This window comes from Salminus brasiliensis, chromosome 20, assembly GCF_030463535.1.
Source record: "Salminus brasiliensis chromosome 20, fSalBra1.hap2, whole genome shotgun sequence".
In the NCBI taxonomy this organism is placed as follows: Eukaryota; Metazoa; Chordata; class Actinopteri; order Characiformes; family Bryconidae; genus Salminus; species Salminus brasiliensis.
In genome coordinates this window covers 30354407-30381827 of record NC_132897.1, presented here as the reverse complement: position 1 = coordinate 30381827, position 27421 = coordinate 30354407, and the positions used below count along the sequence as shown (strand labels likewise).

Below are 27421 nucleotides of genomic sequence, written 5' to 3'. Positions count from 1 at the left end.
CAGGCCGGTGGTCTCTCCGCTGGGAAGAATACAAGCCGTGTGGGATAGGTCTAACCTCACACAGCCTTCCTTCATCCACACAGGACATGTGAGGTTGGACCTTTCTCACATCGCTAATATTATCCCCCTCTCTGAGTCTGGAGACCACTCACCCCATCAGAAAAAAAAGTTAGAAAAGAAGTAGACAGAAAAAAAAAAAAAAAAAAAGACCAGAAAAAGGTCAAGCATGGAAAAGATGGATAGAGAAAGAAAAGACATGAGTTACAGTAACAATTATACATGACAAACACTGGAATAGAATGGGCATATACCCAAGAAAAGACCAACTAACCTTTTCCCTCCAAAATCTAGAGTTTTTTTTACAAAGTGTATAACATTCTGTTTCTCAATTTGGCATTAGCAATAACGGATTGAACAATTGGTACTTCTGACATTAGGTGCAGTGTGCTCACTAAGAAGAGGAATAAGTTTTGTCATTCATTTGTAAGAGTAGCAATCAGTTTTTTCATAAAAGTAAAAAGTTAAAAAGTTTGAGGAAAACCAAGAGCCATTTATCTTTTTATTTCTGCTGACTGATTGAGGACAACCTTTAAAATGTGTCAAATGTTGAAAATAAAAAATCAACAAAAATTTGTGTAATTGTAATAATTTTTTTACTAATATCACATTTTGATAACCACTTATTTTGTATTTCAGAATAAGCATTTTGTTTCCTTCAGGATTCTGATGTAGTATTCAACAGCAAGAAATCCATTAAAATATAATATAATATAATATAAAGTATAATTTTCATTATAGGATGACATGAAAAAAAAACTGTAATATGACTTTTGAAATATTACCCAGCCCTAACATCAAACTCCCTTTTCCTCTTCGGAGATATGTTGCACAGCCTTGACTTTCAGCAGCTGTAGTGGAAGCATGCAACCAGAAGGGGTCTCTTAATGGCAAGAGTTATTTTAGTAGAACACAATTTTAACTATTTTAACAACATTTAAATAATGTCACAATTACTGCCAACAGAATTACTTCCAACATCATAATTTTTATTTTTCATCATTATCATCACTAATGACCAGTATTTCTATGATCATCTACCTCTATTTTTCAGATTTGACTATGTAGTTCATTTGATTCTTAGGCTGTTCTTGTTGATATACTCATTGTACAATGTGTATTTATTAGTCGTGCAATTCCCATTCTAACAGTTGTTTTAAGAGGCTGCAAAGTTTATTCTTTGATAGACTCACTATGGTGCTGCATTGAGCACATGTGCTGCTACAAGCTGTGAGCTGCATACTAATGCAGCCTACTGTAAATGCTGCATAGTGGAGCAAATGGTACAGACACTCTGCAAAGTACATGTGCTTCACTTACTCATTCACATACAGTACTTGATACACACAAGGCTGAAGTGATCAGTCAATCAAATAATGTTGATGTGGATGACATTTTGACAACAAGCATTGTCTTTCATGTATTGTTAACCAAAGCGGCATTTGATCGAACATGTCACAATATAAAATCTATGCCTGTCCAAATGCTTCATCTTCATCAGCATATTTATAGTAGGCATCCTTGTGGGCCTTGTCATGGAGCTGTCTGGCTGTGCACCTCACTGTACTTACAGCTTAGCATTTGATTCATTAGGAGACTGTATATTTTCATCCCACTTTCTAAGCTCTTCAGATTTGTGCTGATCCACCAAAGACATTTACAAGTCACAGTGAGGAAGAAGGCAAAAGGCCACATACGTACTCATAAATACAGTCACACACACACACCAGTGTACGGGAATTCATCTACTTACAGACAATGCATTCAATTTCAGTTTTTTTCTCCATTTTCATTTGGATTATGAAATTAAATCACTTGTCTTCTAGAAACTTTTTGGGAACCGATAATGCACTGCCAGTTTCTATATAACTGCCCAATGTCCACATAATTGTTGTTTAGCTAATCAGCCTTATCAGCTCTATTACAAACGGTGGTATAATGAATATCACTGCACTGCTATTGTAAATTCTACTGTACATTACAGTGCATTGTGCACACTACTTGCATTGCATCTCTCTCTCTCTTTCTTTCTGTTTCTCCCTAACACACACACACACTCGCCCTCATTTCCCCTGGCACGTCTCAATGATGGTGCGTATCTGGACAGCAGTGATAAAACATGCCCTCACACCCTGTTTTCATGTTATCACACACAAGTTTCAAAAGGCTCCTGATGACGCAAAAAAAGAAGGAAACTCCCTGTTCACCAGCTGAGTGGGTGCATGAGAGGTATCAGCCTGTTAATAATACAGCTCAGTGCTTGTCTCCATCAACACCAACTACACTTATGGCTATCAGGCTATATCCATAGAATTTGTTTTTTTGTCATTCAGTGTGGCCTAAAGCCACCTACTTTGACTCTAGACAGAGACATTCATCTGACAAGCATCCAACCAATTACAGATCGTTTTGTGTAGAGCCAATCTTCTGGCAAGGAAGTAAACAACTGAAACAACATGACCACGAGAAGATACAGTGTACATACAGTGTCCAAAAATGCATCTTGTTAAACTGTATGTTTACCCACTGAATTTCACTGGATTCCTATGAATTACACAATCATTAAGAACTCAAAATATGCATATAGCTACGTGTATGTGTTGTATGTCTGGCGTATTTCCATCCCACATTACAAATGCACTGCAGTATTTATTAAGAATGCACTGATCATTTTACAGCAGATGTTGTCTGCTGTAAGTCAAACTCCACCTCAAACAACCTGCCACTGAAAACGAATAGCTGGTATGAATTTTGTCTGGAGCTCCAGAGCACTTGAGACAGATGGTTCACTGAAGTTGAGTATGACTCAGACCTGGCCAACACTGGATATCCCATTTGCAAAATGGAGCTTGAATATCAGAGTAGCTTTATGTCTCGGCAGTAACAGTCATATCCATTCACATGCTCGTGACTCAGCACTGATTTATGCTGCTGCACTCCTCACTACTTTAATTCACTCACTGGATTTCAGTATTCCACCACTGCACTTATTCAGCGATGCAACACACTGAAATATTTAGCAGCAAATAGAGTGAAATGTACAAGCCTGTGGAGAAATGTCTAGAACTGATGAATATTATAAACCTGAGAATGTTGAGTGTGCTTTTTTTTAGATAAGGATAAGCAATATGTTGATATGTTATTAAGATTATGATGGACAAAGTCATGATGCAGTTTTTCTGAGCATGTCATGGGTATTATTAGTACTTGCAGAACACTAAACAAGTACATGTATTAAACAGAAACAAGCAACAGGTGTATGATAGTCTATAAGTATTATGCCACTGTGAAGTAAATATTGTAAAACATGTATTGCAATATAATGCTATATTTTTGCCATTTTGCCTGCCTTAATGATTAACAGGTTGGGTTGTGTGCTTCAGTGAAAGGATTTATTGAATCAAAAAATATTGTCGTCTAAGGGTTACACTTGGACAGAGGAGGATGGCTGTAGCTCACCTGATTGGCTGTGTTGATGTCTATGCCATTTTTTATGTGGTCCAGAGCCTTGTCCAGGTTACCTGAGCGGGCAGCACGTAGGAAACTGGTGGCAGCATCAGCCTAAGATAAGATATAAAGACATACAGAGAGGTGGGAGGAAAGAGAGTGAGATTACTTGTATAACTAATGTGATAATTAAGGGATCACATTTTAGCCTCCGAAATGGCAAACACACACACATCCAAAAGGACAACTCATATGCGCAGACCATCTAGTCATTTGACATATTCTGTGGTAGAACATTTATGACGTGGTGTCCCATTACATAACATTTAGTGTTCACTGAAATTACACAAAACTGAAAAATAAGACATAACAATATACAAGCAAAGAAACAAATACAAATAAATAATAAATTAGAATTGAATGCTGCAGTTAAGACATGTGATCATCTCCATTTATCACATTAGGACAACGTGTTAAACATGACAGCGGTGCACCAACACAACACAAGACGCTTTCAGAATGACTTGAGGCTTTTCTGAAAGACTATGGCAAAGACACCACACAGAAAATCATATAAATTAAAGACGTTACAGCCAGTAAACAGACTTCACCACACTGGAAAGGTCTGGGTGCTACTTACAGTATCCATAGTGTCCCATACTGATTCGGAGCAACAGCATGTCTGAGGCCCATTTGGCCTGTTTGTTTATGGTAAATGTAAATATAACACATAACGCATTTTAAATGTTCACTTTTAGTCAAGCAAGTAAATACAATAGTATCCTTTCTAGTATCCATTCTTCGAATCAACCACCATTTTCTATGTAAAATTGACAAATAACTTTTTAGCAAGCACAATAATAATAGTGACATGTCGCTGCATTCTGAAAGAAAAGTTACATTAGTAGCCTACACTGTGAGCTCAGGTGGTCATACAAGAGTGAAAACTGAGTCAGGACCTGTTAAAATGGAACATTGGCAAAAACAAAACAAACATTTGGAAGTTGGAATCGAAAACAGAATAGAAAACATTCTGAAAAAGCAATACAATGTGTAATATGTGTAAACATTAAATGTTTTCTCTTATCTAAGTAATGTGTTCATCTGCCTTGTTTGGATCCATTGGATCTAAACAGTCAATCCTCTATTTAACACCCACCAATTTGTTTCATTGTTGAGATTCATTCAGAGTGGTCATTTTATTTGTACATTTAATTTTTTTTTACAGAGGTGGTGATAGTAACCAGGGATTGCGATGTCTGCAACGCAAATACATTACGTCTTTCTAGGACAGAGCATTCCCACCAAACCACTCTGAATGACTTTGTTTAAACTTTAAACATTGAATTTCTCTCGAACTGTTGTTTTCTCTCCAGGTCAAAATTGACTGCATTATCACTCAAATAAACACACAGAGAGAAAGAATAAGAAAATTAGCAGGCATGTACCAAACTGGTGTAACACAGTGGAGAGAAGGGAGGAGAGCTGCTGAAACTGGCAGAGAGACTGTGAACATGCACGCAAGAGAGAGAGAGAGAGAAAGACAGAGAGAGAGAGAGAGAGAGAGAGAGAGAGAGAGGATAAGAAAGAGAGAGAAAGAGTGCAAGCAAGAGGATTAAAAAGGAGCTATTTGCATGAGCCTGAAGCAGCAAATCTTGTGGAGAGGTTTCCCTGGGACAGCTTTAAGGACTCCTGCAGGCTTGGGGAAGTGAACATTTGCCATGCACGCCCCACAGCAAGAAGCACCACACACCAGCACAGCTTCACACAAACACATGTGTGCACACACACACGTTTACATTCTGAAGATCAAAGAGAAGAGCTAAAACCCTGGCTTTGTGTGTGTTTGTGTGTGCGTGTGTATTTTTGAAGGGTAAGGGGGGCACTTGTAACCAACACTGCATGACCTATTGGAATATGCATGAATGGTGAGAATAAAGGGCCATGAGTACTGTATCACTGGCAAATCAGCTGCATGTGCTCACCACTGCCCTTTTCTGGAGATTCTGTATGAAGGCCCCACAGCTCTAAGGCCTCTGTGCACAGGATTATGTAGATGCAAATTTTTCTTAGTACAAACAAGCCAGCTTATCGCAGCTTACTTCAATTTCACACCACGGCCGTTTCCAATTATGCAACTGTACGTATTTGAGGCCACTCATCTGCCCTTTCTCATTTGGATGTGCCAAATCTGTATGTTTGCCTGCCAATGGCTCGCATATCACATAGCATAACACCTTGTGCTTAGAGGTTAGTTTAGACAAATATCTCTAGAATCTCTATGGTTTTATGTGAGTTTGATACATATATTCCAAAAAGGAAGTTGTGTTTTCTACAAATGTACAATGATGTATGGAATACAAACTCCATCTGTACAGTTCTCATTCACATTTACATAATGATGGGAATGCCAATGCCTTGATTACAAAAGAGTTCTTTATACATTCATTCAAAATGCAAACACAAAGAGGGCCTTTCAATCACCCGCAATCATTCTAAATGTCTCACGGATGCTGAGTACTCATGTGCTACTGAGTACTGAAATATGCTACTGAATACCTCAATATAAAAATCGATGCTCTGCAGTTTTCAAATCTGGCAGGTACCATAAGAAATGAAATTATCATGAAATTGAATACTTAGACCAGGACAATATTGGAGATTATACTGTCATAAGAGAACTCGTTGGAGAAAAGCTGATATTTAAAATTGCAAGTTTTATCTTTTTTTTATCATTTACTCTTTTTTTTAGGTCTGAAAGAATTGCTCCCATACGCATGATACATTGCAACAACTTTCTTACAACTTTTTAAGCAATACAAAATGAATAATATAAACCATGGTGATGGTACACGGGCACACCCAAGAGCATGTAAACATACAAATGAATGGCCATTTTACAAGAGCTTGCATGGTAGGCTGCTGGGGCCATATTTAATGGAAACCTAGTCAAACCTCTGTGCTCTCTCTCATTCTTTAACAATACCTTTAACCAATCTCTTTATGTCCTCTTATTAAACATTTTAGGCCTTTTTTCTTGTCTACTTAAAGACCCCAAAACAAATAAACAAAGTATGTTAACTAGTGGCTTGTGTCTGTTGAAATGTGTATTTTAATGTTATTTTTAAAATAACATTATATCATATAGTGTAAGAAAGGAAATATGGCTATGTATATGTATAAAGTACATGTGTGGTTGAATCAAACTTGCATGAAGAGCAACATATACATATCTTATGTCATAAGCCTTACTCATTAGGAGTCCAACAGTTTGAAAGGTAAACACAGATTAACATGTTTGCTAAAACATGGTTTTGAAGACGCTTATTTGGAAAAGAAGCCTTCATGTGTTTGTTTACGTCAGAGCATGAGGGCATGTGGCTGCACAAGATAAGGCGGCATAAGCCATCTATTAGACCGCACCTAATTCTGGGCCTAAAACCTTTCATTTATATCATATCCAGTGCATTAGGAGATTTCTCTTCAGATTCACAGTTCAAATGTTTAAAATGTTGACTTTAATTTTTCTCATTGGATTAATGTAACATACTTACAGTACATAGGGGAGGTACCTAAAAAAAAACTAAAGACAGAAAAAAGTAGAAAGTATTATCATGATGGCATTTCAATATTGGCTACCTGTTTTTGCCTGATGTAAGACTCTTTTCTTATTTTTCTATACTTTCAAGGATGGTGCAAATTCATCTGATTAACTTTAGTTTAAAGTTTACAGTGCTGTCTACTCTCACACATTTGTAAGGTTGTAAGACTCACAGAATTAGCTATAATGTCATGTTTTCAGGCCACATTTGCCATTTACCACACATTTTTAACTACCCCCCCCAAAACAAACCCTGAAAAAAGTAAACTACTGATAAAGTTACCTATAGCTACAGCTTCAGATTTTGCTTATTAAGCACACTCTGGACTGGTGATGGGGGTTTTCTATTGCTAATGGCCTTCTAGTAATTCTAATGAACCAAAAAGTAATACAAAAACAAAAAGAAAACAATAAACCCACACACCTCCTCCCACCCCAATCATTCAGGGCTGGACCTGCCCGAAACCAAAAGAAAATTAGCAAAAGCTGGCAGTCCTGAATTCATACATAGCATTGAGGTTGCAGTTCAGAAAGCTATGCTTGGTGGGACTGCATTGTAGACGACAATGGAATTTAGACAGTTTAATAAATGGCAATAACTTTGCCATAACAACGGTAGATCAAGGGTGAGGGTTTAACATCTCTCTTCTAACACATGTGCATGATAGGCAGCCGACACGCTCAGAGAAAAGCACCGGGTCCCCAGCTCCATCTTACTAACCAATCGACACATATGCAGGCCAATAACGCTTTAAGAATGATGAGGGGAGAGAGCGCCATCTACCCTCCTGGAGAGGGGTTGATGTCCCTGACGGCAAAACTGCACGGCTTGGGATTTAAACCCTGGGCCACAGTAGCAGCACCTTAGACCGCTATGCCACTCGTAGCACCATAAAAGGCTTGTTACAGAGTTAGAATATTGTGGGATCTTTGCTGGTATACATGCTTAATGCATCTTATATTGTGTGCCAGCTGTCTTGTTCAAGATACAAGACATTAGTAATCAGCACAATAATCCAGTGTAATTAGAGTAGACCCTGAGTGGTGAGACTTGTGCTTGATATACTATGTAGCAAATCATGACTTTTTAATGTTATAAAAATACTGATCTGAGGAAATTCTTAACATTTGCTTCCCGTCTTAATCTTACTAAGTCTTCTCAGAATCCCCTTCTACAGATCATATTACTCTAACTAATCCTTCTTATTCAGCCACGTTCACTCTCTTCTCACTCTCTTTTCCTCTTATTCCCTCTCTCTCTCTTTCTCTTTCTCTTTCTCTCTCTGTCACTCTCTCTCTCCTCCCATCTCTCAGTGCACCAGTGCTGCGGCAGACAGGATGACATCACCGCTAAGGAGGTACACTGCAGTGTGTTTGTGTGTTCAGTGTGAGTGTATGTATTTTAATGTGTGTGAGAGCTTGTATGTGTGGGGTTGTGGGCATGCATGTATATGTACAATGTGTACATACTGTATATCTATGTAGGTATGTGTACATGAAAAAAAAGATGGAGGGCAAGAGGGACAAAGGCACAATAACAGAGAGACAGAGAAGAAGAAAGACAACAAGACAGATACGTAGTTCCAAATTTAAAACCCGGGAGATTCCTGTCTGTTCAAATTATAGAGGCAAAACAGAAAACAAATGTGTCTGAGTGTAATATACCAGGACCAAGGAACATGTGAACATGCAGAAGTAGAAGACAGGAGCATGGAAAGGAAAAGAGAACCAGATGAAGCAGCAAACCATTTTAAAATGCTATATCTTTGACAAAATCAGTTCCTAGTTTGACATGAAAAGATGCACCATGCTTGAGAACCAATGCCCGTTGAGAACAAATGCCCGTTGAGAACGAACGACAGTAAAAACCCTACAGGAAAACGCCACAGCAGCTATTGATCTTGACTTCCACCATATCCCTGCAGACATGTGTGTAATGCTGACATGCATTGACTGTCCTGAAATGCATAGAACAGCAGCTTGCCATATAGAGCACACAAAAACATGTGCATAAATGCATCCTATTGAATCCACATAAACCAACAGTATCAGTTAACTCTGACTAGCTAGTATTAATTTTTTTATCTGAGTCTGCTGTATCTGTATAGTATGGTCAATTTCTACAGACAGCAATTTCCATATACATGTACAGGGAAATTATTATCCACTGTATTTAACCATATGCCATACGGCAGGTAGATATTAGGCTGAACGTTGCTGGAGTATTCCTTTAAAAATCTCTTTGTTTTCCTTGCAGAAAACTGGGGTGCATCTATGTATTTTTACTGACTGCAATGAAAACGAATTCTCTGCTCCCCTCCCTTTCCTGCAGGCCTTTCTCTTAGCCCACTCTTCCCCACTCATTTCCATCTCTTCTCTCACTGGGTGGAGCTCTGCAGAGGAGACCTGTCTACTTAGATCTGCTTTGTCGTTTGGAATATGTACGAAAGGTGCTGCAAATAGGCAAGAACAAAGAATAAGCCACATGCTTAATAGAAGATCAACATGAAACTAGCTCTGATTTTGAATCTTTAGCATTCAATCGTTTGACTTTAATGCCTGGGAACACTGCAGCAACAGCCTGCTGAGCCTGCCATGTTACATTTGTGTGGTGACAGCTTGGTTAAGGTGTCCAACTAGTAAGCAGAGATTTGCAAGTTTAGTTGCACCTGGGCTCATACATAAAATGTGAAGTTGTCCCAGATTGATTGCTGTGGGTTGCTTTGCTCACTCTGAGCTTTGCTATTGTGCCTTTGTTCCTGTTCTCCAACCAGATGATTTGAAAAAGAAGTCCTCAGTGAGACTGAATGAAGAAATTATAAACTGGTAATACATCATTAAAACATGCTTTTGACACCATCTAAACAAAAACCTTATAAACATTCTAGCTGGGAAGAGGTATACAACATTATAATCATTCAATAAAAAATTGACTAATGACTTGTTCATCCCACTACAGTATTTTTCTTAATACTAGTAATAGTAATTAAAAGAAGAGAAGAACAAAGAAAATACATCAATGGAATAATTCAGATTTACATTTTAAGGAAAACTTATTTCAACTCACATTTCAAAATTCCATAGGCCTTGCTAACTGACCTGGGGCAATTTTGTTTTAACTTAGTCTTATAAGGTTAAGGATCATGAGAAGCTGGTGTAAGTGCAGCATTTCTAAAAGAGCTTCTAGCCAAAACACTCACTTTCCACGGCAACCCCGAAGCATCCAAAGCACAAGTACTCTAACAAGTATAATGTGCGTTGTCCACAAGGCCATAGAAAGCTACACTTCCTTTGTGCCTGTGTATGTGCAGCAAACGACTTCATTCAAAAGCCTATTTCCCCTGCTTCATTTGACATTTTTCATTCAATTACATAATGGGAAATGGAACAGAATTAAAAAGGTAATGCTATATTCCATAATCTAAAGAGAATATAATTATAACATATAATATGGGCAATGTACTGCAGGCTACACACTGTCACCTTTATAAGGAATTCTTTCTATAAAATAGTAACTTAATTTATATATAATATAGGTGGTAAGGTAATGTATATAGGGATGTATTTAGAAAAATATTAGCTTCTTTTTCAAAACATTTCTATTGGTCTATTAATCATAAAGTGCACAGTTGTACATAGGTCAATTAAAAGAGAAATGGAGATACTTTCATAACTGCAGCCAGACATAAAGACAACAATAAAGAAAGAACAATGCAAACAAATAATCTTTTCATTAAATTTTTAAAAAATTGATTATTATATGGCATTATTAAAAACTTCAGCTACTTTTTCAGCTGTTGCAGATTCTTTTCTTGTTGAAGTGTATTGTTTAACTGTATCTTATTAAATACTGTTGAATTACACTTGCATTTACTCACTGGCATATACCCTAGCTTTGAGCGGGTTTCCTTGCACTGAAGGTGATGTTCTTCACATATTGTAAATGCATTTGTACCAATTAATGGTATATGTTCTGTATTTCTGAAATTAACTGCACTGAGTTTGGCCCTTTGAGTTGTAAGTCACGTTTGTGAAAAGTGTCGGCCAGACGAACTAATGCATGATGTAAAGAATACAAAAAAATATAGTTCTAATTTAGTGAAAACAGAAAAGAAAGGAAAAACTTTCTACTTACTCTCCAAGTAACCATCTTGGACGGCATGACTGTTCACCTGCCTCCTGCAACATGTACACTTACTGGCTCTTCGCTTCTTTCTTACACCGTTGCTGTGATATACTGACTGGGTGCAAGGAACTAGGTACAGGGCTGTGGGTCCCCCCATACACACACATACACTTGAGTAAGCAGCACTTGTAAGGGGGCGGGTGGGTGGGGCTGAGGGTGATGAGGCCAAGGAGTTTATCTCCAGCGGAATGCTGTGGGTATCAACACAAACACATTTTTTGCCCAAATCGTGATAATGGCTAGCGTCGCCTTCTTTTTCCTTCTCATCTCATTCCTTTTCTTGCTCTCTCACTCTTGCTCCCTGTCTCTCCTTCTTTTTTTCTCCCTCGCTCTGTTGCCTATTCCCTAATGTCTCCCAAAATCTCCACAGCCCTACTCTATGCATTCTGACAAGCAAAGGACCTACTTTGAATGCCGTGGAGAAAGTGTCTGTGGGAAAAAAAGGGAAAGTAGTGTGTGTGCGTGTGTATGTGTGTGTGCGCGAACTGAGGGTTCTGCACGCTTTCAGTCTGAACTGGGACTTACAGTGACAAAGCTCACAGCAGGGAGGGTTTCGGGGGGGCTTCAGCCATACCAAGCCTGATGACAATGGACCAGACGAGGATAGAGAGGGAGGGTGTGTTTGAGCGTGTGTGGGTGTGCTAGTGTGTCTGTGTGTGTCTGTGTGTGCGAGGGGGGGCCAACCTCTTTTAATAAAAGATCCGTCACTCCCTGGTTGAAAAGGCCCCCTTGCTTTCTCCTCTCCTGGCCAACGCTGGGAAAAGCACATCCCTGCCAAAGGCATGTGCCCAAATAAACGTGTTTTAGATGAGCAGAGCAGCAAAAAAGTGGAGGACTTCAGCTCAGTGAGGCTACATTGTAGAAAGAATGAAAGCGTTTCCACAAAGAAATCGAAAGGGGAGAGGTTTCAGTTGGGGAAGCATCAGAAGCAGTCATGATGAAGGTCATTGAGGGGCAGTATAAAGTCCTTGGTGAAAAGCTGGGAATCGCCATGGTGATCCCATTCATTTCTACTGTAGAGAACACAATGAGTCATGAACCACCTAAAACTGAAGTTTACTGAGCATAAAGCTTTCAGAATTCCCTTGGATATGTATTATTATTCATATTATTAATCTTCAATCATTCTTTGATTAATGTTGAAGTCATTTTCAAAAACTTGAACATCTTCATTTCTTAGACAGAAATAAAGCAAGGAGGATTTTTTTCCCCAGTGTGAAATTTATTAATTGATTTTAACATCAAAACTAGCATTAGGAAAGAAAAATAATATAGATGTCCACATTCTTTACCAGCAGACGAGTGCAGCTCTTTTTGAAACATGCCAAGCTGCCAAGCCATTGTCTGCCGCAGCATGCTTTTGAGCCTCCAGCCATGTGGCATTACTGTTCAATTTGTTGGCCAAAGTGCCAAAAGGAGGACAAAGTGTAATGTTTCACACTTCTGGTGAAGAAGGCAGTGAGCAGATAGTGAGCTAGCTAGCAAACCAGTGTTATATGTTTAATTCCATAAGGAGCGATAGAGTTGCGATCAGATGTTTACTTACAATGATTATGGTAATACTGGGCTTTTCATTGTTTCTTTGTAGGTTTTCTATAATTAACACAACAACATGCATGTAGTGTTGGTTAAATATACCTTAGCAAGTTGAACCGTGACCTGTCATCTTTGGTAGCCATCAAGAAGCTACTGGTAGAATTCTGGCTGGATATTTGTTTACTTCTCTGGTTTCCTGGTTTTCACTGGTTTCCTGGCACAGACCTTTATGCATAATCCACATTCTTGAGGTCAGTACTTTAGGAAAGGAAATTCCAAAAGCTTAATGTTAGCCTTACCCATTCCACCACCACCTCTGATGTGTGTTTTGGAATCAATGTCCTGTAAGAACACCTAGTTGTGTCCAAATCCCACTGATTTGAGGTTATGTCGAACAATTCCACCACAATTTCCACCTCTTTCATAATTCAATCGATTACAGTTCAGTGTTAGCAGTGTTCCAGGGGTTAGATGCCTCAGCTTTGCTCCTCAAAACATCTTTGTTCCATCTGACCATATAACTTTCTTTATCTCTATCTGTGTGGTCAGTTGCAAACTTTTGTTGAGCTTGAAAGTGTCTTTTTTAAAATAGGGTCTTCTTTCTTGGAAGGCAGCCTCTTAGTCCATGTTGACTACAGAAAGTAAGACCTTTGTTCCTTGACCTTCTAGTTCATGATGAGCCTGTGCCTGTGCCTAGTTCTTGAGTTGTTCCTGACCAAAAATTCAGCCCTCAGCTGAGGGTGACAGGGTCTTCATCCAGACTTTGGTAATGTGGCTACACCTCCCAATAACTTGCAAAAACGTAAGTTTAAACTAATGATCTAAGAATCTGCAGTTATTTAGAAAACACTCCAAGAGATTTTCTTGACTTGTGTGTAACTATGATCAACCTTCTCAGATCTGTACTTTCCAATTGTATTATGTTTCGGTCAATCCAGTGAATGTTGCTAAACAAACCCTGTTTATGTGGATACCAAACTACCAGTTGTAGTCAATCATAATCACTTACAGCAATATAAGAAACATTAGTTCTTGGCAAGGCAAAAACATTTTGGAACATTTTGGCACAACAGAATAAATAATTTAAGTGAGTTTATATATATTTTTACTCAGTGTGTAAAATTTTGAGAAAAATATAATTTCTGAAAAAAATTGCAGTGTACAACATATTCTTGTTTTTTCCTATAAACTATATATGCTGTCACTTAGAAAAAGAACGGTTTAGAGAAGCCACTAAAGGCACAATATTGGCATGACATCCATGATGCATGTAAACTGTGTAAACTATGTTTACTCACATGTTATGTTAGTTAATTTCATTTATTTTATTATTTATTACATATTTGTACTTTGGAACATGTGTAGTACTAAAAGTTTTCAAATTAAATCTGTAAAGAAAAATAGTGAGTTAAAAAATAAAAACATAAGAAAATACTTTTGCTGTCTTTGGCCAGTCCTGGGGGCCTTTACCTGCTTGGAGCCTCAAACTGTTACTCAAACTGAGTATATTTGGTCCTAACAATCACTTAATCTCTGATATTATGGACACCCAAACACTAAACCTTCAGCCTCTGAGAAGAGTTTACCCTGCTGCAGCTAACTCAGCCAGTATTTCACAGCACCTCCTGGTGGCCCCTCTGTGTAGTGCAGTATATGTATAAGTGCAGCCATGGTGTGGGCCATCCACGTGAGTTGTGCTGCAACAGTGACACCCTCCCTCGCCCCCTACTTTTGGAAAATGAGCAATCATGGGGAAATACTGGGATGTTATTTTCTCTGTGCACTCTTATCTTTATGCCAATGACCTTGGATGAAAAGGAATAGAACAAATCTGTTAATCTGATATATCTGATCTCTCTGTCTCTTGTGCTCTGTTTGTCTCTCTCTCTCTCTCTCTCTCTCTCTCTCTCTCTCTCTCTCTCTCTTTCTCTCTCTGTTTCTCTCTGCATACCCAAGCACTAAAAGGAATTGCACCAATTGTATAGAATTTCTGCAAAACTATGTTAACTGATAAACAAATATGGTTTGATGTGACATGCATTGCTTTAGAGAAATGTTCACAGTGATGGTGCCTTTTTCCCTTGATAATCAGACAGAAATAGTGTATGTTAAGTATTGTGTATCTAGGTATCCACACTGACTGTTATTTAGCAGTGTCTAGTGTGAGTATTCCTTTGAATTTTTGCCTATACAAACTAGCTAAGAATATTTACTGAGTAAACAGGGAAGCGTCTGCATCTGCTAAATGTAAATGATAGTGAAAGAAACCAGACATCTGAAAAATGTTATAACCCCTATAAGTTATATAAATGAAAGCTATTACATCTGATGCCTGACACTGTTTTACAATAGGGATAACATTTTGGCCCATGAATGTTTAAATGTGTTTTTTTGCATAAATGTGTTTTAACATGGGACACATAGTTTCACTGATGCAAAGCATCAAAAGCAATTTGAATAACAGTACCCCCTAATGGAGTAGGCTGCTAAACGAAGGCGAGTTACAAGCCAGGTCCATGAGGTGCTTTGCATCCAAAAATATTGTAATATTGTAAGTTGAAGAGGTACATTGTAAGACACAACTGTACCCAAAAAACATATTTTGTTTCATATTTGCCACTGATTAGTAATGATATTTTTTACATATAGAAACTGTAAATTTAACGGTCATTTTGGGTAATAAATAAAACGGCTAATTTAAAGATATTAATATAAAGAAAATCTGAGTATGATTCTCTACCATTCCAACTTTGAATTTGTTTACATCTCAGTGATGAGGGCCATGCAATCACTCTAATCATTCTAAAATATTTTTATGTGAACTATTCCTGCTTATTCCTAAACATATAAATTGTGCATCACAATGCCCTGCTGTTGTGCACCCCTGTTTGAGGTGAGACCAAACCTGTTAGAGGTGGATACAATTATGATAAAGTATGAATAAAATTTTTATAAAACTGAAATGCTGAATGTTGATTTGTCTACATTACAACTTTAAAGTGAGACTGACAATATGTACAAATTTGTACCTAAACTAGATAAAAAACAATCACAATAAATTACAATCGTTATTGTATTAAAGGACCAGCATTGATTCTGGGCAAATCTATTTCTAAACCATGTGTTCACTCCTCTAGATGATGGTGAAGTTGTAGGTCTAGATTTCAGGCAGATGCTGTACTTTCGGAAGCTGAAATTGCTACATTGCTACATTGATGTAAAGATATTCCCTACAACATATATTTCATAGTCTGTAAGTAATTGACCTATCCATGCTCTATCCAGAAATAAACTTTTGTTAGTTTGGACAAGTTATATTTAGAGTGTGCTATCAATTTCAAGTGTTATTTATTTTGGATATGTGTAAAAGGTCACACTGTTAGAATAGATGGGCTGTCCTTTTCTAATGTAATCAGGCTGATATTAGCATGGCGGCAAATTCATCAACTCATTTCCAGTCTAATTTTCTAGTTTAATTAGCTGCAACAACATAGTCCATCTTGGTAAAGCATTTGAGACTGGAAACTTTCTTTTTCGGGAAAGCTTATTTACCTGTGTTTATTTAACAGCTGCTATACAAGAACATATTTTTGTGTGCAGCATGAAATGGCCAACTAGACAGTGACAATTGTTTGTAAATTTGTATATTGTAATGTAATGTAATGTTGTAAGTTGAATGATACTTGGCTTGCTATTAGCTACTGGCTACTATTAGCTATGATATTAGCACAACAAATGCCAGCTTTAAGTCATACAAGTGTACTGTGACATGCAGTTTAGGCACTGCATGCAGTTTAGTGTACTGTGGCATGCAGTTTAGGCACCCCTGGTCAAAATTTCAGTTAATGTAAATAGTTAAGTAAACAAATATTTGGGCACCCAGCATGTTCAAAAATTAGTTTAACTTAAGCTTTACTTTCTGTGGTCACTGTGTGCTTGTGTCTTGAGGTAGTCCATTGTGGACTTTGTGGTGTGTTTAGTATCATTATTTTGCTGCAGAAGCTGCACAAGCTAATTAAGTTGTGGAATGTATACATGTCACTTTAATTATCTACATGCGATTGTATATACTTACTTTGTATTGGGTTTATCAAGTACCACACTCGGTTTAATACACAGTGCTCTATTTCAGGAAACCATGTTTATATCTAAAGTCTGGGGGGATAAAGCACCATCGGATACCTTTGTGATGAGCTGGATTGTCTCGTTTGTGACCCAGAACAAATCATACGATATGAGAAAATAACCTCACTAATGAGAGCATGGCTGAAGTTAAATCCTTACAGTTGCCTCGTGTCAATGCTTACAGGTCACTTTTTATTATATTCTTGACCACTGCAATCTTTTAAGCATTTATTATCTTAAAATAATCATTCATTAACTGCTGGATGTTGTTGGTGATAATGTTTTTGTAAATTTTTTATTATTTTTTATTTTTTGGCTTTTTTTTCAACTTTTCAACTGTAGTATGAAGTAACTTGTGTGAGTAACATTTCAGTACTATCCACTTACAAGCATTTCTTTATTGTAGTTTCAGAACTGTTGCCGTGTTCAGTTTGTATTTTCTGTCATTGAAATATTTCTACTCAAATCATGAATGTTAATGTCAATGTTACTTTTGTTTATTAATGATTATTAAATAACTGCTAATTTCTATTTCTTTTTACACTGTACTTAGAGTTGCATTTGGAAAGTCTAGCCACTTTAGAAGCCTCTGTATCTTTTCACTTCCATCATGATATAATGTATTTTTGCCTTTTTGGAACAATTATGGTCTCTGAATACATTATAAATTATAAAGTTAGCCATTAGGTCATATTCCTGTAAATGAATAGCAAATTTGTATACTGGTACATATCAGACCTCCTTACATATTTTATTTCGTAATACCAGGTATGACTGACACTACCTGTGGAGACCACTCTGCACCAGATGTCTGGAAAGCACTAAAATTAGTTTGATAGTACAATAAACAGTGTCAAATATACAACTGCTGAGAAACGATTTCTAGTAAGCAGAGTTCCACTGGACATCTGTGCAGCTTTGTTTTGTCCACCTGCACAGATTGTAGAGATGGTAAGAAGTGGAAGTGAATGAAGCTACTATAACAGGCAACCAGATTAAGTTGTGAAATTTAAATTAGTTTTTAATAGTGTCAAAGTTAATACAGTAATAATTACAAAAAAGAGTTTGTTTCTGTAAATATATTTGTTTTTTAACAGTTGTTACATTTATATTTCTTATTACCTTATAGTCAAATCCATCCATCCCTATAAAATATATTCTTAGCATATAAACTAAGACATTAGAGACATTCATTCCCTCAGGCACACGTCCACACCCACTCCATAGGTCTTCACTCATTGTAACTGATGATGGCTTTTGCCTCAACCCAATGCACTTGAATAACTGAATGGAATAATAAGAACACCTATTCATGCCCCTTTTCGATGAATGCTTATTATGGGAAACACAGAGAGGGAGTGAGCTTAGTGCATTCGGACAGGTCTTTGCTTACTATTGTCTTTTTTAAAATCATATAAAAGAACAATCATCATAGTGAGACATTATTTGATTTCTGACTGAAATGATTAGGCCAAAAATGAAAAAAAGTGTTTTACTTACAATTGACCTAAATGTGGTAAGTTAGTCAAGACATGTTCAGTGTTTGAAATATGCTTCTTTAGCTCACCAGTTCACCAGTTATTTACAAAGTGCATGACTAAAGTGTTTCATTGGCTTCAAAGCACACCACGTTGTAAATTTGCTTACATGGTTTCTGATACTACAAAGTGCTGTTATCTATCAAAATAGACTTTACATAGATTTGCATTTCATGTAATATCTTTCTGTCAGATATCTTTTAAAGGCATTAAACAAAAATTATAAATGATTTTGATTTGGTAAATATCTGAGCATTTGAGGGCTGAGCATTTCTAATCAAATCACTCGAAATGACTTTGTTCTCATCTGGCCCATTTCATTCTGCATTCAAAAAACATGGAATTGTCCCTAAATCTCATAGCACCAGTAAAGAAATACCTTTAGACAACAAACATGCCTTAGCTGATTCACTACATTAAAGAAAAAACCTTTTTTTCACTGAACTTGCCAAGGATTGTTAGACTATGCATTCATGACTTCAGAAACCTGGTTCTGTCTCATAAAAGTTCTTTCAGCTGTACTGAATAGCACACCCTAATAAGAAATTTCCACTTACCAGAGTTGTTCACTGACAGAACACAACAAATTCAAATACAAGGTGAAGACTAAAGATAAACACCAAAACATGAAAGAGACACAGCAAACACACACACACACACACACACACACACACACACCAACAATATGGAATGAAAACCCACAATGACAGAATCACAAACACAACTAAACACCAAAGAGGAACACCAAAATAAACTGAACCCCACTCACCACTCAGATTCAGCTCACTCTAAGCACAAACACAACATGAAAGAATATGGATAGTGGATGAACAACAACACACATCAGTGCATGCATTGGTGTATAGAATCAAATGTACTCGCACAAAACAGTGTGCATGAGCGGTACATTACAATGTGTCAGTGTAATCAGGGGAGAGTACATTTGAATTATGAAGAACCCACAGGAAAAATAGGAACAGGTGTAGAAACCCTTGCTCTAATGATTCTTCCTTCGTTTTACACTATATATGACATCCCTTTAGTGTAAGTAAGGCGTCTACTAAGGTTAAGAGTAATATTTTGCCCGTGGACTCTTTTTTTATATGCTGTGTGAGTACACTTCTCTTAAATCCAAAATAAAAAAAGAAACACTCACGTCACGAAAACCAAAACTGAAACCGCAAACAAAATCAGACGACTGAATTTGTTCCGAAAAATACCACCAAGTGAAACTGACGGAATGACAAGAAAATTAAAGTGCCTAGCTCAAAACCATGACCACATCTACGGTTAGTAAGATCAGCCAGCCCACTAGCACAACAGCAACAATGAACTGTTAAAGGAAACCACAGCTACATACAGAAACTACAAAAAGCAACAGAAAAAAGTGCAGATGAAAAAACTAAAAAAAAAAAAAAAAAAAAAAAGCGTATCTAGAGACAGATACACAATGGGCATAGATATATATATTTATAGAGAGAGAGAAATATACAGAGAAGGAGAAAAATAGATGTACGTGTTGCAGATATTTACTGTTTCATCAAAGTGCCACACTCCCTGGCCATCCGGCAGCTCAGAGCTCACACTATTGTCCTGATCGATTAGCCAGCGGTGAACGGCGTGGGCCTAAAAAGGACACACGACATAAAAACAGGAGGGCCGTTAAACCTTAACAGGTTAGAGGGACAAAAGAAGGAGGGAAAGAAGGAAGAGGGCCTGTCTGAAAGACTAAAATTTAGTGTTCCAGCTTACCTCTGACCTTTTCATTTTGAGTGATTTGGTTCAGCCAGTCTGTAAGGAAGGCTAACACATTTTGTCCAGTAATTTCTGATACTGTTGAATATGTGTCACATACTAAAACACAGGGCTGTGCAAGTCTAGTTCTTCAAGCTGGTCTTATGAAAAATTGACCTATCCTTGCTTCGACCTGATTTCGTTTTTCTCTACAGTAAAAAATGCTAATTTTCAAAAGTATTGGGACACCTACACATTACACCTACATGATCTTTTATGACATCCAATTCTAAATCCATCTGAATAATTGTGGAGTTGGAATTCCCTTTGTAGCTATAACAGCAGGTTTGGAACAGTTATTGAGTCAGTAATGACTTTACATGGTCTGCCACTTTGCGGCTGAGTTGCTCTGGTTCCTAAATACTTTCACTTTTGAATAATACCACTCAAAGGTGGAATATCTAGGAGGAAAGAAATTTGGAAACAAGGAAACTGACCTGCAACAGCATCCGATAACATGCCCCCCGGATACCTCAAAACACCTCATGCTCATATCTTTAATGCTAACTGGATATCACCATCAACAATTCTCATATCAGTACATATCAATAACGGTACTGTTGCTATGTTAGGTCAAGCTTTTCAAAAAATCCCCTTCTACCCAATAAGATATCTTAGAGACATTCACTTTTAGTCATGATATTTATTTCAAATTATTTTAAATTTGTATGCCAGGACAAAGTTACACAGAGTTTTAGGGAATAAATATCTGATTAATGAGCTAAGTAAGTAAGTTTACCTGCAATATTTGCTGTCAACATTCTCTCTGTTGTACATATATACATATGTATATCATCAGTTAAAACAAAGAGCATGACAATATGCCTTAAGCATCATATTAATTAATTTATTAATTAATTATCATATCATATTAAGTTGTTGTGGACACTTAACAGAAGCCAAGTTGGCTAGCAACATTAAAATAATAGTACGCTTTGTGTTTAGCCTACTACCCAGATGTTTTTCTGTAGATACTTGATCTACAGTTTGAGTTTTACTAAATAATAAATAATGCCTTCTAAAAAACATATCTCAAAACAGTTGAGTTGTGCTCAACATTTTCTTTTATTAGACTGAAACAAATCTTTCCCATATAAAGCTTGTCCATGAAAATTTACATATGTGGGCGGAGCATGGACAGGTCAATTAGCAGGCTTTCTAATAAATGAAGATAAATTCATTTATATAAATCACGATTCCAAACAGCTAACCCTCACCTCCCTGAATCTTAACACATCTGTAGCAAGTTGTGTTCATATGAATTTGCACTTGTGAGACTCTTTTAGGTTTGTAGTGAGGAAGAGAGCATGGAACCTACTCTTTACTCTTCAGTCAGGACAAGAACAGAAGAGAAGGGAAAAGTAGAGGAAGAAGGAAGAAAAGCATAAACATGAGAAACAGGGTCACAATGAAAGGGAAAGTGAAGAACTGTAGCAGAGAAAAAGGGAGGGAGGAAGCATCCCTTTCGCATTCCAGACGCTGTCTTCCTCCTCCATGCTGCAATTGAGATGAAACGTTAGTCTTTAGGTTGCTCACAGCAACAAAGGTCGGTCATCACGGTGAGAGTGTGAAAAGATTGCTTGAGAAGCGCTTTTGAGACTAATACGATCAATACCAAATCCCAGGTCCTTGTTTGATGTTGGGTCAGGCTCACTAAGCAACAAGTTCACTGTTTTAGCCAATACTAAAGAATTCATTGAATCCAATGCTTTAGCAAAAAAGACTCAACTTTATTCAACACCACTGTCCTCAGGAAACTCTTGGTATGACTCAACTACTAATATTACACACAATAGAGTGGCCTATGCTGCTGACTGCATATGCAAACACAAAGAACAATGACGGTCAACCAGGACAACAGGACATCTGCTCTTTTTGTTGTGAGCACAGTATTAGAATCAAAACGACAAGAAAGGACTAGGGAGAAAGAGAAAGAGAGAGGCAGAGAGGGAGAACAAGACTAAGAGGGAGTATGTTATGTGTATGACAGAGGGAGAGCGAGCGAGAGAGAGCGAGAGAGAGCGAAAGAAAGCCACAGAGGGACAGATTGCATCCCGCTGTGGTGTTTGGGATGATTTGTAAAGCGTGTCAGATTTTGAATGTAACTGGATTACAGATTAGCCAGGCAGAAGCTGTGGGTGAAAGAAGCAGGGGGTCGGTAGGGATGTGTGTGCATGTAGGGGGGAGGAGGTCGAGGGACTACACGCAGGTGCTGATCCAGCAGAGGAAAGAAAGGCTTGATTACTTTTCGTTTGTGTGGAAAATGTGTACATGAACACAAATATCACACAGTCTGCAATAGGCACTCGATACGCAAGACTGGATACTCCCACACAAGAGCCTGAATAGGCAGAAAAATGGGGCCTATTTTCTATAATTACTCTTGGTAACTGAATTAACACTCTTGTCATAAGTCTTTAGCGCTGCTTTTATAACCACTGATAACCTCAACAAAGGTGTTAGCGTGAAAGGCGCTGCAACTTGCCCCACACATTTTCTCCGGCATCCCTTGAGAGGTTTGCTGCTTGGCTTTGGAACACAACCAGGGCAGTGCAAGCATTTGGATATCGGAAAGGTGCGCATACAAAGATCTCCGCTAAGGGTCCAGTTTATTAGCTACACCTGTCTTGTACTAGGGTAAGGACTATTCTCAACACAGAGACAGATTCCCAGCCAGGCCTACTGGGCATGTGCCCATATACCTCACCACTAGTCATATAATATTTTGGTCAGTAAGCAATTGCTTTTATGTCACAGACAAGCCACAAAACCTCAGTTAATACAACACAAGCTGAAACAAGTAAAAGTTCTGCACAGATTCTGATGGGCTGGAGTTAGTTCTTTATGTGCAAGTAGCCTGCTTTTAGTTTGTCTAAACCCAGCCCTGAGCTCTCCAGTCTGTGAAAAAAAAACAACACCACATGCGACATATTCAGCTGTTGTGGGCTCAATGCTACAGTCAATCCATTCCTGGACTCACCGGTTAAGTCCTATGAATTCTCAGAAATGAAGGCTGCATTCAGTGACGTCATAAAATGTTCCCAGCTTTGAGACATGTCTAACGTATTTTAATTATTATTATCATATAGCCAACACTAATACAATAAAAAAATGCCTGGAACCATGAATACTGACATTCCTCAATGTAAAATCGAGAACAAAACAAAAATGTATAACTATGCAAAAGCTATTCAGTTCATAACTAGTTAGGTTTTTCAGAATTTAATTAATCTACTGCTCATCCATCATTATATGCAATATTGCAACTGCGGAGCACTGAGGTTTGGGAATGCCAATGGTCTCTCTCCAGAGACCCAAATGGCAGAATCATTGTCTCTCTCTTTCCCATTCTCTCTCTCTGTACCTCTCAAATACACACACACACACACACACACACACACACACACACACACACAGATGATTCATTCAAGATATATTTATAAAATGTAATTCCCCACACAAGAAGAGAGCTTATGAGACTATAGTGTCTAAGTTACAATAGGCATGTCTGTTGAAGATTCCACATTTCATAAGCAGTTGCTTCTCTGGAACTGGAAGTCAAAAATTGGTGGAGTAGTCCTTTAATGCTGACGTGTTTGTCTTTGGACTTAGATAAAAGTTACAGCTAAAAATAACCCCAAAGTTTTGTCTAGACTACAACAAGGACTCCACTTTCCATAATTATCCTAAGGGACCTTTAAAGAAAGAGAAACATAGTCAGCAGCACCTGTGTCTGCAGAGGACAATAGCAATACCTTGGCTCTTGCACCTCCCTGCACTACATTAAGGGCTCCCTTACTTGAATGTTTAGAAAAACGGATGTGTACTAATTTGCCAGTTCAGGAAACAACATTTAGCCAGTATAATTCACAATTATGTAGTTACTTATTAATTATGTAGTAGCATTAGTCAAAAAATGCACTGGTAAGGCTTTTATGAAAAACAAAATCCAAAAAAAACCAAACAAACAAACAAAATAAACTGCTGACCAATGGGCAAAAGTTTGGAAGAGGCTACACTCAGTCCGTGTTAAAACAGTATTTAAACAACCTTCTTAATTCTTCTCAACTGCAAAACATAAAGAAATAGCAGTTAGAAACGTTCTCTGAGAGCGATTTGTAAGATTGCTACAAAGAAAACATCAATTTAATTAAAAAGGATCTTCAGGAAGATTTAGCAGTCATGGTGGTGCACTGTTCTACTGTTCAGTGACACCTGCACAAATAAGACCTTTATTGAACATTAGAAGAAAACCTTCTCTGTTCACACAACAGAACAACAGCACCAGAATAAATTATTATAAATTATTATCTAAACAAACCTGATGCAATCTTATCAACCGATTCATTTAAATGAACACTTTTTGCAGTAAACAAATGTATGTTTGGAGAAAAATTGTGAAGAATATCATGAAAAAAAAACATGTTCAGCTTGAGGGTGAAGCGATCATGCTTTGGGCTTGTGCTGTCTTCTGTTTAGAGTTTAGATTCTCTGCCCGAGATTTCCCACCACTTTCCCCTGGCCCTGTCAGATTGTGCTCAAGAAAATGATCTGTGACATAGGCCTACGTTTTTTATGTTTTTTTTTATTTTATATAAAGCTTTGGCATGATAATCACAATATAGCAAAGTAACTCACACTGAGTAAAATCACACTGTATTCATAAAAAAAGTTCCACAGTAGAATGTTACAATCATACAGCGCTGGCCTGCACAGTGCGCACACGTGAGTTCCTCCACTTTTTTGCATTACACTTTACCTGCAGTGCACTGTTCGTTAACATCACTCTGAACAAATTTCGGTCATTCAAACAACTTGGAATTGTAGTTAAAAAGGTCAGTTTTAACGGTCTACTTACTAATTTTTTTTTATTGGGCTCTGGCTCATAATGACAATTTATGGGCCTGGACAGAATGTGCATGGGCTCGGGTAGGGTCGGACTGGATTTTTTGGGCCCAATCTAAGCTCTACTTCTGTTGTGTTTGGGCTTGTGTGATCATCTGAACCACATACTAAAATCCACAGTGGACTACCTCCAAGCTGAAGGCTTTGCCATGGCCCTCCCAGTTCCATTACCTAAATCTGTCTAAAGACCTGAAAAGAGCAGTGCAGCAAGACAACCCAAGAATCTCAGAGACCTAGAAGCATGCAGTAAAATCTCCCTAACAAGAACTGAAAGACTCTGGATCAAAAAGTGTTTACAAGCTGTGATACCTGCCAAAGGTGGTGTATTAAATACTGACCATGCAGTATGTCCAAACCTTTGCTTCGGCCCATAAGGTTAAATATTTAATCTTAATGCATTTTGGAAATCAGGTAAAGCTATCACGGCCTAATACACATTGAGCCTATATGATCCTATCATCAGCCAAACATTCAGCACACAGTACAGAAGTGGGTTAAGATTTATTATAGGCCCTCTAAACAAATTAACACAAATAAATACAGCCAAATATGTTCTCTTGGACTTCCAGATGGCTATGGCATCACAAGGAGTCAAACTACAGATAGGATCAAAACATAATTTTACTAAACAGCTACAGGGCATATAGGATTCTATATATAATTACAAATTATTCTTTGTCTTGCAACAACAGTGGAACCCTATTTGGTGCTGTATAGAACTATTTACAAAAGGTGTTCCACCAATGTAAAGGGCCCTTTAGCCAGGCAAAGAAGCCTTTAAAAATCCAAGTGGCTCTTTGAGTTTTTATGGTTCTATGCTGAATCCTTAAAGAAGTCTTTTTGAAGTGTGTAGTGGTCATGAGTAAAAAAAAATGCTAGTTCCATTCATAGTTGAAATTCATTGTACAATGGACAAAATAGATAAAATGAGGAAAAACATTAATACTCGTTGAGGAAAAACATTAACACATATGCAAAACAAGAGTGAAATTAGTGAAACCAAACCTGGAAAATACATGTATAATCGGTTAGACTAAAGTGTTATACTAAAGCAAACTTAGTGCCTGTCGATGATGTCATACTAGACCTTCAAAAAATAAATTATGCCTGATGTTTAAATATTAAAAACATATGCAACACAGGAAACCTTACATTACCTATAAATCTATAGCACAAAATCTATAACATTATTATTTTATGTGCAGATCACATCAAAAACATCAAATTAATGCTTAAGATATGTTTGATTTAAGTATGTATTCTTTCATTCCTCATGAATGAGTGCCTACCAGAGTTTAGGGTTAACCAACTGTTTTTTTACCCCTACATCCCCTATGTGACTTGGGAATTAGCCTACACTATATGGACAAAAGTACTGGGACACCTAAAGGCACTTTAATGACATCCTATTCTAATATATGTGACATCCTATATATATAAAGAATTAATATAACTTATATCGAGAATATATATAGAATAACTATAGTCATCTATATATTCTTTGAAATTGCTCTTTTCTAAATATTACTCACACAAATGCAGATATGGAATAAGGAAAGAAAGCCTGAATTTCCAAAAAAACAGCAGCTCACAGCACACTGTCTGTGTAACTTTAACACAATCTTTTTCTTCCATTCACATTTGATGAATATCACCTTTTGCAGAAGATCTAGAGAACACTTCCTTTCTTTCAATGTTGATAAATGAGACCTTGGATAGTGTGATAGAGAGTACTGAAATTATCAGATAATTATTTTTTTAGTTTGAAGCAGCATTATGGAAAATTGGCTTTTTTTCTCCTGGTATCCCCCTACATGTGCTACAGTTTCACTTTTACTCCTCTTCGCCACTCCCTACAAATCATGTTTTGTAAATGTGCATTTTATAAGCTGAGAGATACCGAAAGTTAAAAAAAACATGCATGACACAGTTGACACGTTGTCCTGCCCTCTCCACCACAGTTACACAGTGCAATAACCTGGAGTGGGAAAGACAGAGACGCTATTCTGCCTATTAGAAATTAGTGGAGAAACTAATGATGATGCCATTTTACTGTGAAAATGCTACATAATATGGCTTTAATTGAAAGGTTAAAAATTAGGACCATATGATTACAGATTGGTCAGTAAAAGATACACTGATAGATAAGTAAAAATAAAGGAAATACTGAGGAGTGCAGTGCCTCTGCAGATCTAACAATGATAAATAATTCATTAGCAGTAACTGCCAGCT

The 27421-nt window shown here is 37.4% G+C and overlaps 1 protein-coding gene across 9 annotated transcripts in view; it reads right to left on the bottom strand.

Annotated features, from left to right (window-relative positions):
• Positions 1–27421, bottom strand: part of LOC140542395 (ankyrin-1-like) — a 106692-nt gene that overhangs the window by 51255 nt on the left and 28016 nt on the right. For 7 of the 9 annotated variants that reach the window (XM_072665336.1, XM_072665337.1, XM_072665339.1 and 4 more), the window contains exons 2-3: positions 20024–20116; positions 3517–3618 (exon numbers count right to left, since the gene is read on the bottom strand). In XM_072665336.1, coding sequence (XP_072521437.1) covers positions 3517–3618; positions 20024–20116 — 195 coding nt within the window. Of the gene's footprint in view, positions 1–3516; positions 3619–4144; positions 4203–11240; positions 11347–20023; positions 20117–27421 lie in introns of those variants that run through there. The other 2 variants (XM_072665341.1, XM_072665343.1) reach the window with 2 other exon arrangements.